Source organism: Artibeus jamaicensis, unplaced genomic scaffold, assembly GCF_021234435.1.
Source record: "Artibeus jamaicensis isolate MK-2021 breed Jamaican fruit bat unplaced genomic scaffold, CSHL_Jam_final contig_548, whole genome shotgun sequence".
Taxonomy (NCBI): domain Eukaryota; kingdom Metazoa; phylum Chordata; class Mammalia; order Chiroptera; family Phyllostomidae; genus Artibeus; species Artibeus jamaicensis.
This window is the reverse complement of record NW_026521883.1, coordinates 9414374-9431430: the sequence shown is the minus strand read 5'-3', so window position 1 is coordinate 9431430 and position 17057 is coordinate 9414374. Positions and strand designations below refer to the sequence as shown.

Genomic DNA, 17057 nt, shown 5'->3' with positions numbered 1-17057 from the left:
AGATCCCTGCAGAAATTAGAACCGCATAGAGAATTTGTTTGTTTTTTCTCCTGGTTGCAAAGAACTGCAAATATTGTTTTGCGCACAAGTATAGTCCACAGCCAGGTGTGTCAAACCCTCTGGTGTCTTTGGGCCACACTGGAAGAAGAGTTGTCTTGGACCACACATTATATACATTGCAATACGTGATCACAAAAAAAATCTCATAATGTTTTAATTAAATTTGCAATTTTGTTTTGGGGTGCATTCATAGCCATCCTGGGACACATACGGCTTGTGGGCCACATTTGGACACCCATAGACACATTACTACAGCTGTGTTTGTAGGTTTGTCTTTTTAATACCAATTGTGATTGGGAAGGACACATGTTAGAGTAGAAAAATAGGGAAAGAGCAGTAATCACTAGTAAAAATTCTTAATTTTAATGTTTGCCTTGAGGGAGTGCTTCTCCTTTAAAGTTATATAAAACAGAGAGTTCTGTGGTGTGAATATGAAAATTTCAAAGGCCTAGGACATTAAGAAAAATAATGGAATATATGAATAAAATTTATGCCTAAATTTATATGAAAGAATATCTTTAGGTCATGTTAAATAGATGTGCTTGCTTTGCTCGAGCAGAATGCATTTTAATAAATAGTAATGATTGTAAATGGCATCACATTATATTACAGTCATTACAAACTACAGATCACAATCCTTAACATGCCCTATGCAGAAAGAACATTTTATTTTTGAGTACCTAGTAATTTCATCATAATATGTATGATGTAGTAAGTTTTATTATAAAAAAACAAGTCATACTCCATCTTCAAGAAGTTAATATTTTATTTATTCTATTTTTTAATGTTCTTTTATTTTTTATTTTTTTAAAGATTTTTAAAATTTATTTATCTTTAGAGGGGAAGAGAAGGAGAGAAGGAGAGAAACATCGATGTATGGTTGCCGTATGGTTGCCTTTCGTGCGTCCCCTGCTGGGAACTGGCCTGCAACCCAGGCATGTGCCCTGACTGGGAATGGAACCCCTGTTGTCTGGTTCACAGGCCTGCGCTCAATTCACTGAGCTAGCCAGGGCCATTTATTCTATTTTTTTAAAGATTTTATTTATTTATTTTTAGACAGAGGAGAATGGAGGGAGAAGGAGAGTGAGAGAAACATTAAGGTGTGGTTATCTCTCACATGCCCCTCACTGGGAACCTGGCCTACTACACAGGCATGCGCTCTGCCTGGGAATTAAACTGACAACCCTTTGGTCTGCAAATGAGTGCTCAATCCACTGAGCCACAGCAGCCAGGGCAAAAAGTTAGTACTTTAGTTGTGGGGACTGAAAAGATAAAGAAACAGGTAAACTATTTGATACGTTATAATTAATATTAAGTGCGGAGGATTTTTATGAACAAAACTTGTACCTACGATTAATGAACGTTCACAGAGTATTTTAAACTAGCAAATCACGTTTTCCAAATTAATTAATAACAGACTAAGATCAATGTAAATCAATACACTTATGATTTTATTTATGTCAATAAAAACATTAACATAAAAAGATGAAACAGCAACCAATTAATGTAATTACTTAGTCTAAATAGCCTAATGGAGATGGAGAACCTGTAAGTATAAACCAAAGCCAGCCAATCAAACATATTGGTTAAATATATCAGAAGACATTATGCTCTTCATAAAAGTCTGGTTAATTTTTCCCCAGTCCACAGTGGATTACGGAAAAGCTGGGTTGAAATACATAACTTCAACTTCTTAAAAATCACTACGGAGACTTCATATGGAAGGTCTTCAAAGCCATAACCCAACACCTGTGTTATTAAAAGTTTCTCTACTCGAGTTTGCTGGTCTTGGTCATCTTGAAAAACACCTGGCTCAAAAAATGAAATAGCAAGAGGCTTTAGCAACGTGAATCTATTATTAAACTACGGCGAAGGTAAGAGGAAGCGGAATTAATAACATCACTACCACTAAAGTAAATCCTTATAGTGCTTTACTCTAGCTTCCAAATACTATTTTAAATGTTTTACATAAAACCAGACAATTTAAAATTGGCCCCTGAAAAATAAAAATAAAAACGGCCCCTCAGATTACGGGTTTTGTTTTTCTTAAACTGTAGTTTTCACAGGTATCTTTACTGTCTTCTCAACAGAATTCCCCATTTTCAAGTCCTAGGACTGATGGTGCGGAAGAATCACAAGCAGATTCTCTGCTACCTGTGTAAATACTACTCGCAGCTTGCAGGAGGAAGAGCCGGCAGAGGTGGGAGGGATCTGTGCAAAGGGCTTCTCAACTGCGCAGAGCGGTGCTGCCTGGCGGAACCCTGGTAAACGATGTCGGTGTTGCGATGGGAACGAGTCCGGCGCCGGACTCGAGGCTTTCTCAGCGCAGCTGATTCCGGCCGGGGAAAATGGCGGTGGCTGGGGCGGCGTCCAGAGAGCAGCTGGTGGGGTGGTGTACCCAGCAGCTACGGAAAACTTTTGGCTTGGATGTCAGCGAGGAGATCATGCAGTAAGACCGGCTCGGGTCCGAGGGGGGAAGGAGGTTTGGGATGTGATCTGGCTGAGGGAATCAGGATACAGGGAGGATTAAAAAGTTAATGAAAATGAGGTAATGTGTTAGACGGCTGCTGTTCGTCTCTAGGCACCGAATTTTCACCTTCGGTCTTATAATTTAGTTTCTAGAGTAGGGTGTCATGTTCCACAATCGCCCGATTGGGCCTTTTTTTCTGTGGAAACGCCACATTCCTGTAATTAGAACTTGTAAGATTATCCCGAGAGTCAGTTGCCATGTAGATTTTAGAGAGAAGGGGCAAGCCAAATTGTCTTTTCAAAAATATCCTACTCTGGAACATTTTACTCTGCCCGAACTGGGTTGTGTCACATAGGACCTAGGATTTAAATGGGGGCGGCGTGATAACGATGCAAAGCTCCTGATTCAAGAGACCCAGGTTCTATTTTTTGTTGTCACTTACTAGTTTTGGAACCTTGGGCAACTTAATCTCCTCTTCTGTACCTTGGTTTTCTCATCCATAAACTGACTAGTACAGCTTATCATATATTTTATGATTTTTATGAAGAGATGGTGACATAATTTGATATCTATTTTCAGTTGATTTGTTTAACAAATATTTGTTGCGCTACTACCAGCCAGGTACTGGAGCATCAAAGAAATTGCTACAATCGGGTTCTGATTGGTTGATGAGTCTTCAAGTAGGGAAAATTTAAGGTGCTGTGGGAGCACTGAATAAAGTACTGTCTTAAGATATGAGCAACTTCAAAGTTTACTGAAACAGATGACTTTCACCCTGAGAACTAAAATATGGCTAGGTGGATATGCAGTGTACAGGTGAGAAGGAAAAACTTCCACAAAAATTGGTCTTGATTAGGGAATCTGTGTTCCTTGATTTGATTCCTTTTTCGTTGATGCTGTAACCAGAATTGCAATTCGAGGACTTTTGTAGGAAGTAAGGAGAGTTTCTGAGTTTGGGAGAAAATAGACTTATTAGTAAAGAGAAAGGTAAGAGAGCTTGTATTAAAGGATTTTTTTGAAACACTGGAATAGATTTATCAGAAACAAACCAATCTAAAAACCAGCCAGATAGTATGGCTTGGCTTTACCCTTGGTTGAGGACAAGATCTGGGCAAGTAATTTTTCGAACATTTTTTTAAAACAGTAGAATGCTGTCAATTGGAATAATGAGACTTTTTTTTTCAACATACCAAACAAAAAAGTCATTCAGTTAAACATATTGGGGCTATTTTTGATGGATTAAACATGGACTATGGATTAGGGCAGTCTTCTGTGTCTTCGAACCCAGTGGTACTTTGCTTACACAGCATCAGGAAAATTCTAATTCTCATAGATTGTGATTAAAAGCTTATTTTGCAGCTAGATTTTTCTCTGTTAAACTTATCTACACCCTTGAAAGAGGAGTGATCAGAAATTTAAAGTTAAAGCACCAAGTATAGCTAAACACCTGCTTGCATTTTTTAAAAAGATTTTGTTTGTTTATTCTTGGTGAGAGGGGGAGGGAGAGAGAAAGAGAGGGAAGAGAACATTGATGTGAGAGAGAAACATCAATCAGTTGCTTCTTATATGTGCTTGGAATGACCAGGGAACCAAACCTGCAACCTAGACATGTGCCCTGACTGTGACTCAAACCAGTTCCCAACCAACTGAGAGCCACACTGGTCAGGGCCCTGCCTGTATTTTTAAAAATTCAGAAATATAAGTTAGCTGAGAATTATTCAATATTTAAAATAAGCTCTAAAGCTATTTATATAATGTATTTGAACCACTTGGTTTTTACTAGTTATTGCACAACAAGCTATGATGCCATGATGAAAGTATTTGCTGTGTAAATTCATTGTGCCTTGACTAGTATTTGAGAATTACCCAGGTATACTGTAGGTATCTGGTAATACGAATAATTTGACTTGAGTGGCCTGAACTGAAAAACAAAACAAAACCCCAGCATAGAGCTCTTACTTCCCTAATCAGTGACAAATATATGAGACATTAAGATCTATACACAGATTTTGCAAAGTAAATTTTGCCCAACTGTTGGGGAAAATTGAAAGCTCTGTGCGTAGGGAGTGACTCGCTGTTTTGGAAATACAGCACAGCAATTAGGGGACTGTTTTTACAGCCCAGGTGTTTAACAGCCCAGTGATTTGCCTTGTTTCTTGTGGCTTATCGACTACATACCAGAGATAATGAAACGCTCTGCTTTCTGCTTCTGTAAATTGTCTCCTGCTTTGGTCTGAAGGACGGGCCTCCCCGCCCCGCTCCTGCTCTATAAAATAACTGCTTTGCCTTTGTTCAAGGCCCAGAATTTGGAAACTGACTCCTCTGGGTCTGCGGGTAAAGTAAACTTCCACTCTGTACACCGGAAAGCGGCTGAGTTGTTTTCTATAACACAACCATCTACATTAGTTCATGTTTTGGTTGTCTATATTTTGATAAGATTTGGTATGTAACACATTTGGGTGTATATTGTTCTTTATTAAATAGTAAAAATGACATTTATTCAAATGTTTCCAGACCTCTTTAAGTATTTCCCTAGTGGTTTGAATACTCCAGAGTTCAATGATCCTTTGAGGTTCCTTGCAGCTCTGTGAGTCCTTAGTAGCAATAGATTTTTTGATGAGGGCTAGTAAATTTGGGGGTCAAGTCAATTGAACTGTAGAAGTCCTGAAACGATGGGACAATTGCATGATGTTTGTGGCCATTTTTTTAGAGAGAAGAGAGAGAGAAACATCAATGTGAGAGAGAAACAACAGTCATTTGCCTCCCATATGTGACCCAGTCAGGGATTGAACCAGCAACCTTTTGGTTATGGAACAGTGTTGCAGCTAACTGAGCCACCCAGCCAGGAGTCTTGATTTATAATTTTTTTAAAAGATTTTATTTATTTATTCCCAGAGAGAGGGAAAGGGAGGGAGAAAGAGGGAGAGAAACATCAGTGTGCAAGAGATTCATCGATCAGTTGCCTCTCATAGGCCCCCAAATGGGGACCTAGCCTGCACCCCAGGCATGCACCCTCACTGGGAATCAAACCGGCAAACCTTCATTTCACAGGCCAATGCTCAATCCACCAGCCAGGGCAAGATTTATAATTTTTAAGAATATTAAATCACTAACTGGTTAGATTTTAGTATATATTCATATTTTGGTGAATATTTTAGATTATATATTTGGTGAATATAGAAATTAAGTAATTTATATTGTTCCTAGGAAAATATAATAATTGCAGATATGTAGTTATAGAAAGTATTCTGCCAACTGTACTTTAATAAAAATTTAAAAAGAAACTATTCCTATGTTAAGGGTAGCCCCACAAACCTATATTCAAAACACTGATTTGATTTTAGAAATACAAGAAGTTTGTACCCAGTTTATATTATGAACTGCTTAAGGTCAGGGTCTTTGTCCTAATCAAATTTATATCCTTAGCATCTAGGGTAGAACTTGACTCAAAATAAACACTCGAATGGATTTATTACTGGTTTTTACTACCTTCATCTCTTGTTATGATTATTGAAAAACATAGTGTAAGCTAGTCTTGTTTCAACAACTTTTATCTTTTCTTCCTGAGGTATGTTTTGTCAATTGAGAGTGCTGAAGAGATACGAGAATATGTTACTGACCTCCTTCAGGGAAATGAGGGCAAAAAAGGTCAATTCATAGAAGAGCTTGTAAACAAATGGCAAAAGAACGATCAGGAGTTTATTTCTGATGCACTGCAGCAGTCCTTCAAAAAAGATGGTGAGTTAAGTTAATGTAATGAAGTAATGATTTGAAATATTGGTAGAGGGCTGGTTTATAGGACTTGGTATTTTCTGTCACTCTGTGTTTCCTCACAGCTAACTTAAACAGTCATATATATACATATTTTTAATTCAGTTCTTCTCAATCTGTGATGAGTATTATTCTAGTTCAGACTTTTTCAAGTTAGAAAATATCACACACTGCAGAAATAAATGTGGCTTTAGAATAATTTGAAAAATTTATACATGGGTTAAAAAAACACTTTTCAGTTATATGCATACCTGGATGAAGGTAAATGTTGACCATTTTTAATATAAACAGATTTAGGAGTAACAATTTAGTTAAACAGTAAAAAAGATAACACAAAACTACATAATCTTAAGTCATTATTTCACAACCTGAAATATAAGATTTTAATTTAACTTCTTAATCCTGGCCAATAGTCTTTATCATTGACTACAGTCTTAAAAATAATGGTTTAAATGCAATTCTTGTTTGAAAGAAGGTAATTTAAAAACCTGCCTGGCTTCATAACTTGGCTTTAAATATTAAGTATCACCTTCTCTTTATTAGCTATTAGTCCACCAAACTATCTATGTACACATATGTATATTTTTTCTTTAAAGAAATTTTAGATGGGCAGAGATCAGGAGACCAGCTAAAGAGGAGCAGACGGAAGGGGAGAAATAGACAGGAAGTTCCTGCATTTGCTGAACCTGATACAACTGTAGATGTCAAAACACCTTTTGATTTAGCCAAGGTAAGTGCATATATAATGAAATTTCTTTTTGGCTACATGAAGAAGAGGAAATGACTGATGAGAAAAATATACAGATTAATCTATCATGACAATCTTTCAACAGATGCATAAATTTTATGAAGAGAAAGCGGTAATTACTTTTTGTATGATAGTTTTTCGGGCAGCCTGATTAAATAAGTATTGTAAGGACATCTTTACTTAGAGGTGATGTGTGCGTGTGTGTGTGTGTGTACACACTCACACACACACTAAAATTATTTTCCATCGTGTGTGTGTATACATATATACACATACATATATATGATGGGAAATAATTAATGAAGTATATCTCCAAATTCAATATTTTTGTGTGGGTTTACGCTAAAAGAATATACAATTCTAGTAGTTATTAACAGTATTCCTCTTTTGGGCCATCCACTACCACCACCACTATCCTCTTTATCATTTAGTTTTTAGAACTTTTGTTATTCCCTCTATGTATTTGTAGGTAAGCAGAAATATTTATTTAATTTTTTTCTATTTTTAATAGGCAGAAATATTTATAATCAGGACAATTTTACCAGCTAAATTTACTAACATAAGGGAAAGGTTAATTATGCTAAAATGGAAGAGTATGATCAAAAAATTCTGAGTGTGATAATTATGTAAAAAAAACTTGGCAAAATATTTATAAAATAACATTAAAGTAAAAAACCTGAGATTTAAGCCTTTTATCAGTTGAAATAAAATGAGCAAGGACCACAAGCAAAAGATAAAGCACAAGTGACTGATACACATGAAAAGATCTCTAACCTTAATAGTAATTAAGGAGACCAGTTCGTCACCCTAATTTCCTGGGGCTTTTTAAGTTTGAGCGTCTTTTAGTCCCACGCAAATCAGGATGGTTGGTTACTGTATTAATAATCAAATAAATACATATTAAATCCCTGAGATTCTGCCTGTCAAATTGTCAACTATATAGAGTATTTAGAGATGATGAAGCAATAAAACAGTAACCTCCTGTACAGTGCTGATGGCAGTGTAAATTGGTTTACGCTTTGAGGACAGTTTGGCAGCATATATGAAGAACCATGGAAAATGTTCATATACTTTTGATTTATTGATCTAAGAAAATAATTCAAAATGAATGTTAAACACTATTTCTGTACAATTTTATTTATAATACTGAAAATTTGAACTGACCTGATTGTTTAGCCATAAGAAAAAGATTAAATAAATTATAGTTTCCTCTTGTATGCCTGAACCATGGACATGAACAGTGATGTGGGGATTGCCTGACAGAGCGGGGTGTGCTGGGTAGAAGGGGGCAAAGGGGGGAGAACTGGGACAACCGTAATAGCATAATCAATAAAGTATAATTTAAAAAGTTAAGAGTTCCCTCATTTGATGGAATACAATGCAGTTAATAAAGTTATTCTTCAAAATATAGAATTTGGGAAAATGTTCATCACAGTTAGGTTTGTAATCCACCTAAACATTATTTGAGTAATTTTTTGTATTACTCTTACTAATAAAAATACTTGCTTTCAAAGTAGAAGTATTTATAAATGGGTATGAATATATATTTTATGTGTCAATTGCAAGTATATAGAATCTTAATGTAAAAGTAACATAAAAATATAACAAAAATATTATCTGATTAATATGATGAATAATGGATGAAATTTTTAAAGCCTTATTTCATAATTTTTAAAGTAATTATGAAATAACAGTATGATAACAAACTTGTAATAAATTAACTTTTTTTTTTTAAGATTTTATTTATTTATCTTTAGAGGGGAAGGAGAGAGGGAGAGAAACATCAATGTATGGTTGCCTTTCATGCATCCCCTGCTGGGAACTGGCCTGCAGGGAACCAGCATGCAACCCAGGCATGTGCCCTGACTGGGAATAAATTAACTTTTAACATCCAGGACAGAAAGTTGCTGAAAATAGCTTGAAAACTATTATCTCTGTTATCTCTGCTTGTCCGTTATCTCCGTTGTCTCTGCCAGGATAGAAAGTTGTTATCTAATAGTCTGGGAACTATTACTCTGTTTGGGGATTACAAGTAAATTTTAGCAAGTCAGCAGATTCACAGATCTGTAAGCATAAGTAATGATTATAAAGTGTACCTACAAATGGACCTATAGATAAATCTATCTTCAACTTTCACAGACAGTTCATCTGGCTATTCAGAAATTTTTATTGCATGTTTGAGTCAGTGTCCTAAGGATGCTTTCTAAACAAATTCTAGTTTTCTTTTTAAATATTATTGGTAAATATTTTTAACTTTATATGTACAAATTTTTTAAGCATTTATTTTTAATAATTATTTAATATTTTTCTTTATTCGGTCCTATATTGCTTTAATGTGTTTGGTCAGTGCACTCATTTACCAATCCACATTAAAGAAGCCTGCATCGGCTATGTGATAACTAGATTTTTAGTGTGGTAAGTGCCAATTATAATTTGACAGAGAACTTTGCTGTTTATATTAATGGTCTTTAATGGATAAGGTGCCTTGATGCTTGTTGTTAAGTAGGTTTCATAAGGTGAAGTGAAAGCTGGGGACCACTCTTAAATTTCCAGATGAGTAGGGAAAAATCTTCAAATTAATAATGATTTAATAATAAATTTTATATTTCTTAATGCTTTCAGAGCAATTTATCTCTCAAGAACCTGTTTCTGAGTCTACGTTTTGTCCTTACGTGTTTGTATTCATTAAGCAAACTTGAAAAATAAGTTTGAAAAAATGGTTTATCCCCTATGTAGTAATTTCCCATTAAAGCCCCAGTGTATATACTGAATTAGTGAATACTGAACTTTCTAGGGGCCTACATGAGAGCCTCTGGTCACAACAGTTCCATCAGCCCATCAGTACATAGCCTTATTTCATGTGTGTTTTTATTTAAAGACACTTTATTTAATATATGTTGTTGAGTCATTAACATTGACTCACAGCCAACAGCACTGTAACTCATGGCAGAAGAAAACTTATTAATAAGACATGTATTTTCTATGTAAAGTACAGCCGTCTCATGCTTCGGAACACAGGACAGCACTTCAGCACTGTGCATGGGGGCCATTTTAAGTGGTGAGATCACCAGTGAGAAGCATAAAAGTGTGAAAACGTGTCACCAAATAATCTAAAAAACAACACATGTTTATGCAGTGAGAGCTGAAACAAGAAGGCAAATCATGGCCTTGCTTGACCTTAGCTGGAAATACGTTCCTTTGGTGACTCAAATTCATTGCCATTCTGTGAAAGCACTTGGAGTATTGATTTGGGGGTTACAAGTAAATTTTAGCAAGTAGGCAAATTCACAGATCTGAAAGCATGAGTAATGATTATCAAAGTGTACCTACAAATGGACCTATAGATAAATCTATCTTCAGCTTTCACAGACAGTTCATCTGGCTATTCAGAAATTTTTATTGCATGTTGCTGTGTGTCAAGAACTGATTTATACATTAGAGTTATAGCAGTAAACAAGACACATTAGACTTTCTTGCTCTCCTGGAGTTTACATTTTAGTGGTTCAGAGGAAAAGTGGAAAAAAGAGTCAAAGAAAAAAATTTTGAGTAATAATAGATGGTGAAAACTGCCATGAAAGAAATAAAAACAACAGTGTGATTAGTAGTAATTGGTAGGACAGATATTAGTTTAGGTAGGTTATTCAGAGAAAGTGTCTCTAAAGGACTGAAATAACAGCTGAGACCTGAATATGAAAAGGAGTCAGTGTGTAAAGAGACAGGCTAGAAACAGTACAGATAGAGCAAGGGCAAAGGGGAGATGGGCAAAGGTGTTGTAGGAAGAATCAGAAGCTTTGTGTCCCTGCAGCATAATGGGCAGGAAAAGAATGATATGTAGATGAAGTTGAAGAGTACATGGAGGCCATATGTAAGGCTTTATGGTTATTAGAATGCAGCTTGGATTTTATTACAAGCACAGTGGGAAGCCAGTGACGATTTTAAGTAGTGGGATGATATGCTGTGAATTGTGTTGCTTGCCCCTTTTTCCCCTTCTCTATTTTTCTCCCTCTCTTCCTCTCAATAAATACTTACCGCCCATTATATATGAGACCTCATTAAAGCCCTGCTCTTAATTAATCCCTCCAACCTTATTTCATTGTAGCTGGATACTGTAATGAGAGTCAAATACAAATTTCTGCTTAGAGATTTTAATATTCCCTCCACTAGCAGCCCTGAGAGACAAAGATATAATTGACTATATTGAAAAACTGTGACCTGCTAGACTATATAAAATCTAGCACTTGTCTGACATTTTAATTTTTACCTAAATTGACTTATTGGATTTTATCTTAGCTCAGCTTTTTGTTTTGGACATTAGAGCATGTCACATCTCTTTTTTCCCCTTTCTTTTTATTGTTGACAGTATTATAGATGTCCCCATCCCTCCATCTTTGGCTGCCTCTACCCAGCCCCACTGTTCCTATCACATCTCTTTATACTTACTAAAGATTTGTTTCTCTTCCTTATATTTTTGCATCCCCTAGAACTCTTGAGATTTTTCTACTATGAAACTTCAGTCTCTGGAAATAATTGAGAAACTCTCCGTTTAAAGGGAAATAAGACCACAGCATGAGAGAAGTATTTATACGCTTTATGTGTGAGAGGCAGCTATGGTTTACATGTTTGTATCCCCCAGAAATGCACATGTTGAAATGCTAATGCCCAACGTGATGATATCGGGGTGCTGGGCCTTTGAGAGATTCCTGTGTCATGAGAGTGGAACTCTCATGGATGAGATTAGTGTTCTTATAGAAGAGACTCCACAGAGTTCCCTGGCCCCTTTCACTACATGAGGACACAGTGACCTAGGTGTCATTTCTGTAACCTGGAAGAAGGCCCTCACCCAACCATGCAACACCCTGATCTTGGACTTCCAACCTCCAGAACGTTGAGAAATAAATTTCTGCTGTTTGTAAATTACCCAGTCTATGGTGTTTTGTTATAACAGCCTAAATGGACTAACACGGAGGCTAATAAATACAGTTCACTTTTGAAACTTTTTATTTTATAACTTGCATATTGAATTGAACAAATGGATTTTGACTCATACCTGTATAAACAGAAACAAAACATTATCATTCCTCTAGGTGACCCCCAGTGTGTCCCCAAATGATAACCCTCTCCAGGAAAACAGCTTTTTGACTTCTAATATCATAGATTACTATTCTTGCTTATGGACTTTGTATAAATGGAGCTAAATAACATGCACTCTTTTGTTTTTGGCTTCTTTCAATTAACATGCTTTATGAGAATTATCCATATTGTTTTATATAGCTATACTTTTTCATTCTCATTGCTACATAGGATCTTATTACGTGAATACATCAATGCTGTTGACATTTGGGTAGTTTCCAATTCCAGTGCTGCAATGAACATTCTTTTGCATGTCTTCTAGTGACATATTTATACATTCTGTTGCGTATATATCCAAGAATTGAATCACACGGTTACAGGATATGCATATGTTCAGCTTTAGTAATTACCAGTTTATACTCCAACAGTGTATGAGAGCTCCAATCGCTCTGTATCCTTGCCAGTACTCTGTATCTTCTATCTTTCAATTTAGCCATTCTGCTTGGTATGTCGTTGTATGCATTGTGGTTTTATTGTGCATTTTCTTGATAACTAATGAAGTTAGGCACCTTTTCATGATACTATTGGCCATTTGGATATCTTCTTTTTTTTTTAAGATTTTCATTTATTTATTTTTAGAGAGAGGGGAAGGGAAGGAGAAAGACAGGGAAAGAAACATCAATGTGTAGTTGCCTCTCATGTGCTTCCCACTGGGTATGTGCCCTGATTAGGAATTGAACCAGCAACCCTTTGGTTTATAGGCGAGTGCTCAACCCACTGACCCACACCAGCCAAAGCTGGATATTTTGTTTTTGAAAAAAAAAAAAAAAAAAGATTTATTTTTAGACAGAGGGGAAGGGAAGGAAAAAGAAAGGGAGAAAAACATCGGTTGGTTGCCTCTCGCACAAGCACCAACTGGGGGCAAGGCTTGCAACCCAGGCATGTACCCTGAATGGGAATCAAACCAGCAACCTTTTGCTTTGCCGGACAGTGCTCAACCAGCTGAGCCATGCTGGTCAGGGCTGGGTATCTTCTTTTATGACATTCCTATTTAGGCCATTTGCCCCCTTTTCTATTGTGTTTTCTGTCTGAGTCTATTTTACTGAATCTGTTTTTTACTGATTTTTTTCTTATTTGTATTTCCAAGTCTGTGAGTATCATCTGCTTTTATTTTTTTTAAGATTTAATTTATTTATCTTTAGAGGGGAAAGGAAGGAGAGAGGGAGAGAAATATTAATGTATGGTTGCCTCTCATGCATCCCCCGCTGGGAATTGGTCTGCAACCCAGGCTTGTGCTCTGACTGGGAATCGAACCATGATCCTTTGGTCGGCAGGCCTGAGCTCAATCCACTGAGCTAAACCAGCCAGGGCCATCTGCTTTTATTTTTTAAAAGATTTTATTTATTTATTTTTAGAGAGAGGGAAAAGGAGAGAGAAAAAGAGGGAAACAGCAGTCGGATGCTTCTGTCACACCCCCAACTCTGGACCTGGCCTGCAACCCAGGCATGTACCCTGACTACGAATTGAACCAGCAGCCTTTCAGTCTGCAGGTCGGCACTCAGTCCATTCAACCACACTAGCCAGGGCAAATACCATCTGTTTTTAGAGTCATTTTTGTTTCTCGTGATCTTCAAGTTATGCTTAAATACGTCACAATCAGTTTTTACTGCTACAACTACTTTCCACCAGCTATAATAGAGGGTCAAAAAGGCAAAGTCTGTTAGCTCATTTTTCTAGAGCATAATCTTTCTTTAGACCCCTGATTATAACTAATTTGTATTTCTCCTACTCCTTTCTTTCTTGGCTCCAAGGTAGCGTGTAAGTTGTTATTAAACAGAACTGAGGTTTTTCTCTTTTCAACTATTTGTATTGTCATTAACTATTTGATGTTATTTCTGATATTTTTGTACACTTAGGCACAAGAGACCAGCAACTCCTTAAAGAAGAAGACGAAGTTCGTTAATTTATACACAAAAGAGGGACAAGACAAACTTGCAGTCCTGATCCCAGGTCGCCACCCTTGTGATTGCTTGGGCCAGAAGCACAAGCTGATCAATAACTGTCTGATCTGTGGGCGTATAGTCTGTGAACAAGAGGGCTCTGGCCCTTGCTTATTCTGCGGTTCTCTGGTAATAGTTTTTTATTTTATTTTACTTTACCGGTTTAATAATAAGTGGGGACATTTACATCTCTCGTACTCTTTTTCATAGTAAATTTTTTCCCTACAATATCCAGTAAACTGTAGTAGCAGGATTTTTTTAGGCAAAAACTCAAGGTTACATCCTAATAATGAGGCTCGTTAGTAAGAAGAGTTCAGAGAAGACATATGTTGAGAGACCCAAGTCTTGTGTCAGATTAACTTCAAGAAAACATTAGGGCCTAAAATGTCAGACTTTCTGGTCAAAATCTTTGGACATATCCCCACCGTGACAAAACCACTGTGACATAATCCTCAGGTCATTAACACCTGTATTTCTAGGATACTTCCTCTTTATTGCTCTGTAGTGAGAGAATGACCTCAAGAGTGTAGCAGCAATGCCTCTGTTAAAAACACCCTAATGAACTGTCTAGAAAGCTTATTCTGCCAGTTGAGCTGGCTGGCTGAAGCAGTGGCATTTGGTGTTGGTAAAGGGTACTATTTTATATTGTTTTATTTTACCTTTAATTGCTTTGTTTAGGAGCCTTTACTTTTTCAATATACTCAGAGAACAAGCTGATAGAAAATGGATAACCTGAAAAATGTAATGTCTACTACCAGAAATGTTCAGAAAATGGCAGTGAATGTCCTCCCAGATGAAGCTTTCTCTAGAGAAACAACCTATTGCTCCTGGAAGGAACTCTGTCCAACTACTGTGAAATACAGGGTTTTCAGTTAGATCCCCTGGAAATCTAACAGTTCAAGAAACAGGAATGTAAAGTAGATTGTCCTTTAAGCCTGGCAGTTTTATAAGCAACTCTTTAACTAATTCCTTCTCTGCCTCCCTTCTTACAATTGCAGTGATTTTTTTTTTTTAAGATTTTATTTATTTATCTTTAGAGGGGAATGGAAGGAGACAGGGAGAGAAATATCAATGTATGGTTGCCTCTCGTGCGTCCCCTGCTGGGAACTGGCCTGCAACCTAGGCATGTGCCCTGACTGGGAATCGAACCGTGATCCTCTGGTTTGCAGGCCCGCGCTCAATCCACTGAGCTACACCAGCCAGGGCCAACAGTTGCAGTGATTTTATTTTATTTTTTTCATCCTCACCTGAGGTTATGTTTATTGGTTCTAGAGAGAGAGAGAAAGAGAAACACCGATGTGAGAGAAAAACATTAATCAGTACCCTCCCCTATGCACCCAAAATGGGATTGAATTCACAACTAGGTAGGTGCCCTGCCTTGGAATTGAACCCCCCAACCTTTTGGTGCACGGGGTGATGCTCCAACCAACTGAGCCCCCCAGTCAGGGCTGCAGTGATTTTATAATAAACAAAACTTTATTTTGCTTAATGTAGTCATTATTTTATAATATTCGAAGGCAAAAACAAAATATGTATGGCATAAAAGCTAGACAGGATTTCACTAGTGATACTGTAATTTGCTTTTTTCTCTATGTCTTTATAATAAGATATCTGCTTATAATTTCTCCTACAAGACATGGACTGCATGATTAGAACTGGAAGGCTTTTTTAAAAAGTGTTGAATATTTTTTGCAGTATTCTCAATGATGGCAAATCTTTCTCCTTTAAAAGTTAAAATTGTTTTAAAGATTTTATTTATCTACTTTTATTATTTTTAAAGATTTTATTTATATTTAGAGAGAGGAGAACAGAAGGAGAAAGAGAGGGAAACATTAGTGCGTGGTTGCCTCTTGCACACCCCCTACTGGGGACCTGGCCCACAACCCAGGCATGTGTCCTGACTGGGAATTGAACTGGCGACCCTTTGGTTTTCAGCCCATGCTCAATCCACTGACTACACCAGACAGGGCTATCTGTTTACTTGTAGAGAGAGGGGAAGGGAAGGAGAAAAAGAGGGAAAGAAACAGATTGCTATCTGAGAGATATATCAATTGATTGTCTCTAGCATGCCCCAGTTGGAGACCTGGCCTGCAACCAGGCATGTTCCCTGCCTGGGAATCAAACCATTGACCTTGTGGTTCACAGGTCACCACTCAGTCCACTGCACCACACCAGCCATGGCAGGTTAGATTTCTTTTTAAAACTGCCAAGTCATTCAGGGTCTCTTGTAGTGAGATCAGTTTTTTGTATAGTTCATCAAAGAAGGGAGAAATAGAAAGAGTTGGGTAAAACTCAATTTGAATATATATTTTTTGGTATATTTGGATAAAAAAATGTCAATGGTCTCATTTTTTTATTGCCAAACTAATGTGTAATTTAAGTTTACTTTTTAGGTATATCAGGAAAACAACATAAATAAGTATTGGATCATGTGACTTTTATTACTTTATAGGTATGTACGCGTGAAGAGCAGGATATTTTACAACGTGACTCAAACAAGAGCCAGAAACTGCTCAAGAAGCTCATGTCAGGTAGGCAGTAATCTTCTGATTACTCTCCCTCTCTTATGTTTGAGCACATAACATTGAGTGAAAAAACAAGTAATTGTAGTGGACTATAACCCAATGAGTAAAGTTAATATCTTGAATTAACTAAATGGGGAGAAGGGACAGCTCTTTCTTATAGAAGAATTCTAAGTGAATGAATCTGATGTTTTGAGTTGACATATACTAATACTCAAAGTGTGCAGTTTTCAACAAAAAATTATGAGGCATGCAGAAAAACTGAGAAATTATGGCCCATTCATAGGAAAAAAGATATTAACATGGAAGTTGTGTCTGTAGCTCAGGCTAAGGAAACAATGAAGAACTCAGAAAACCAAGAAAACTGTTACACCAACTAGAGAATATTAGTAAAGAAATAGGAATTATAGGACTGC

The 17057-nt window shown here is 36.8% G+C and overlaps 1 protein-coding gene across 3 annotated transcripts in view; it reads left to right on the top strand.

Moving 5' to 3' along the window:
* Positions 1–2364: 2364 nt before the first annotated feature.
* TRIP4 (thyroid hormone receptor interactor 4) overlaps positions 2365–17057 on the top strand; it is a 63050-nt gene continuing 48357 nt past the window's right edge. The window contains exons 1-5 of one of the 3 annotated variants that reach the window (XM_037155744.2): positions 2365–2509; positions 6099–6268; positions 6898–7031; positions 14036–14248; positions 16572–16650. In XM_037155744.2, coding sequence (XP_037011639.2) covers positions 2409–2509; positions 6099–6268; positions 6898–7031; positions 14036–14248; positions 16572–16650 — 697 coding nt within the window. In that variant the 5' untranslated portion in view covers positions 2365–2408. Of the gene's footprint in view, positions 2510–6098; positions 6269–6897; positions 7032–13538; positions 13670–14035; positions 14249–16571; positions 16651–17057 lie in introns of those variants that run through there. The other 2 variants (XM_037155743.2, XM_053670139.1) reach the window with 2 other exon arrangements.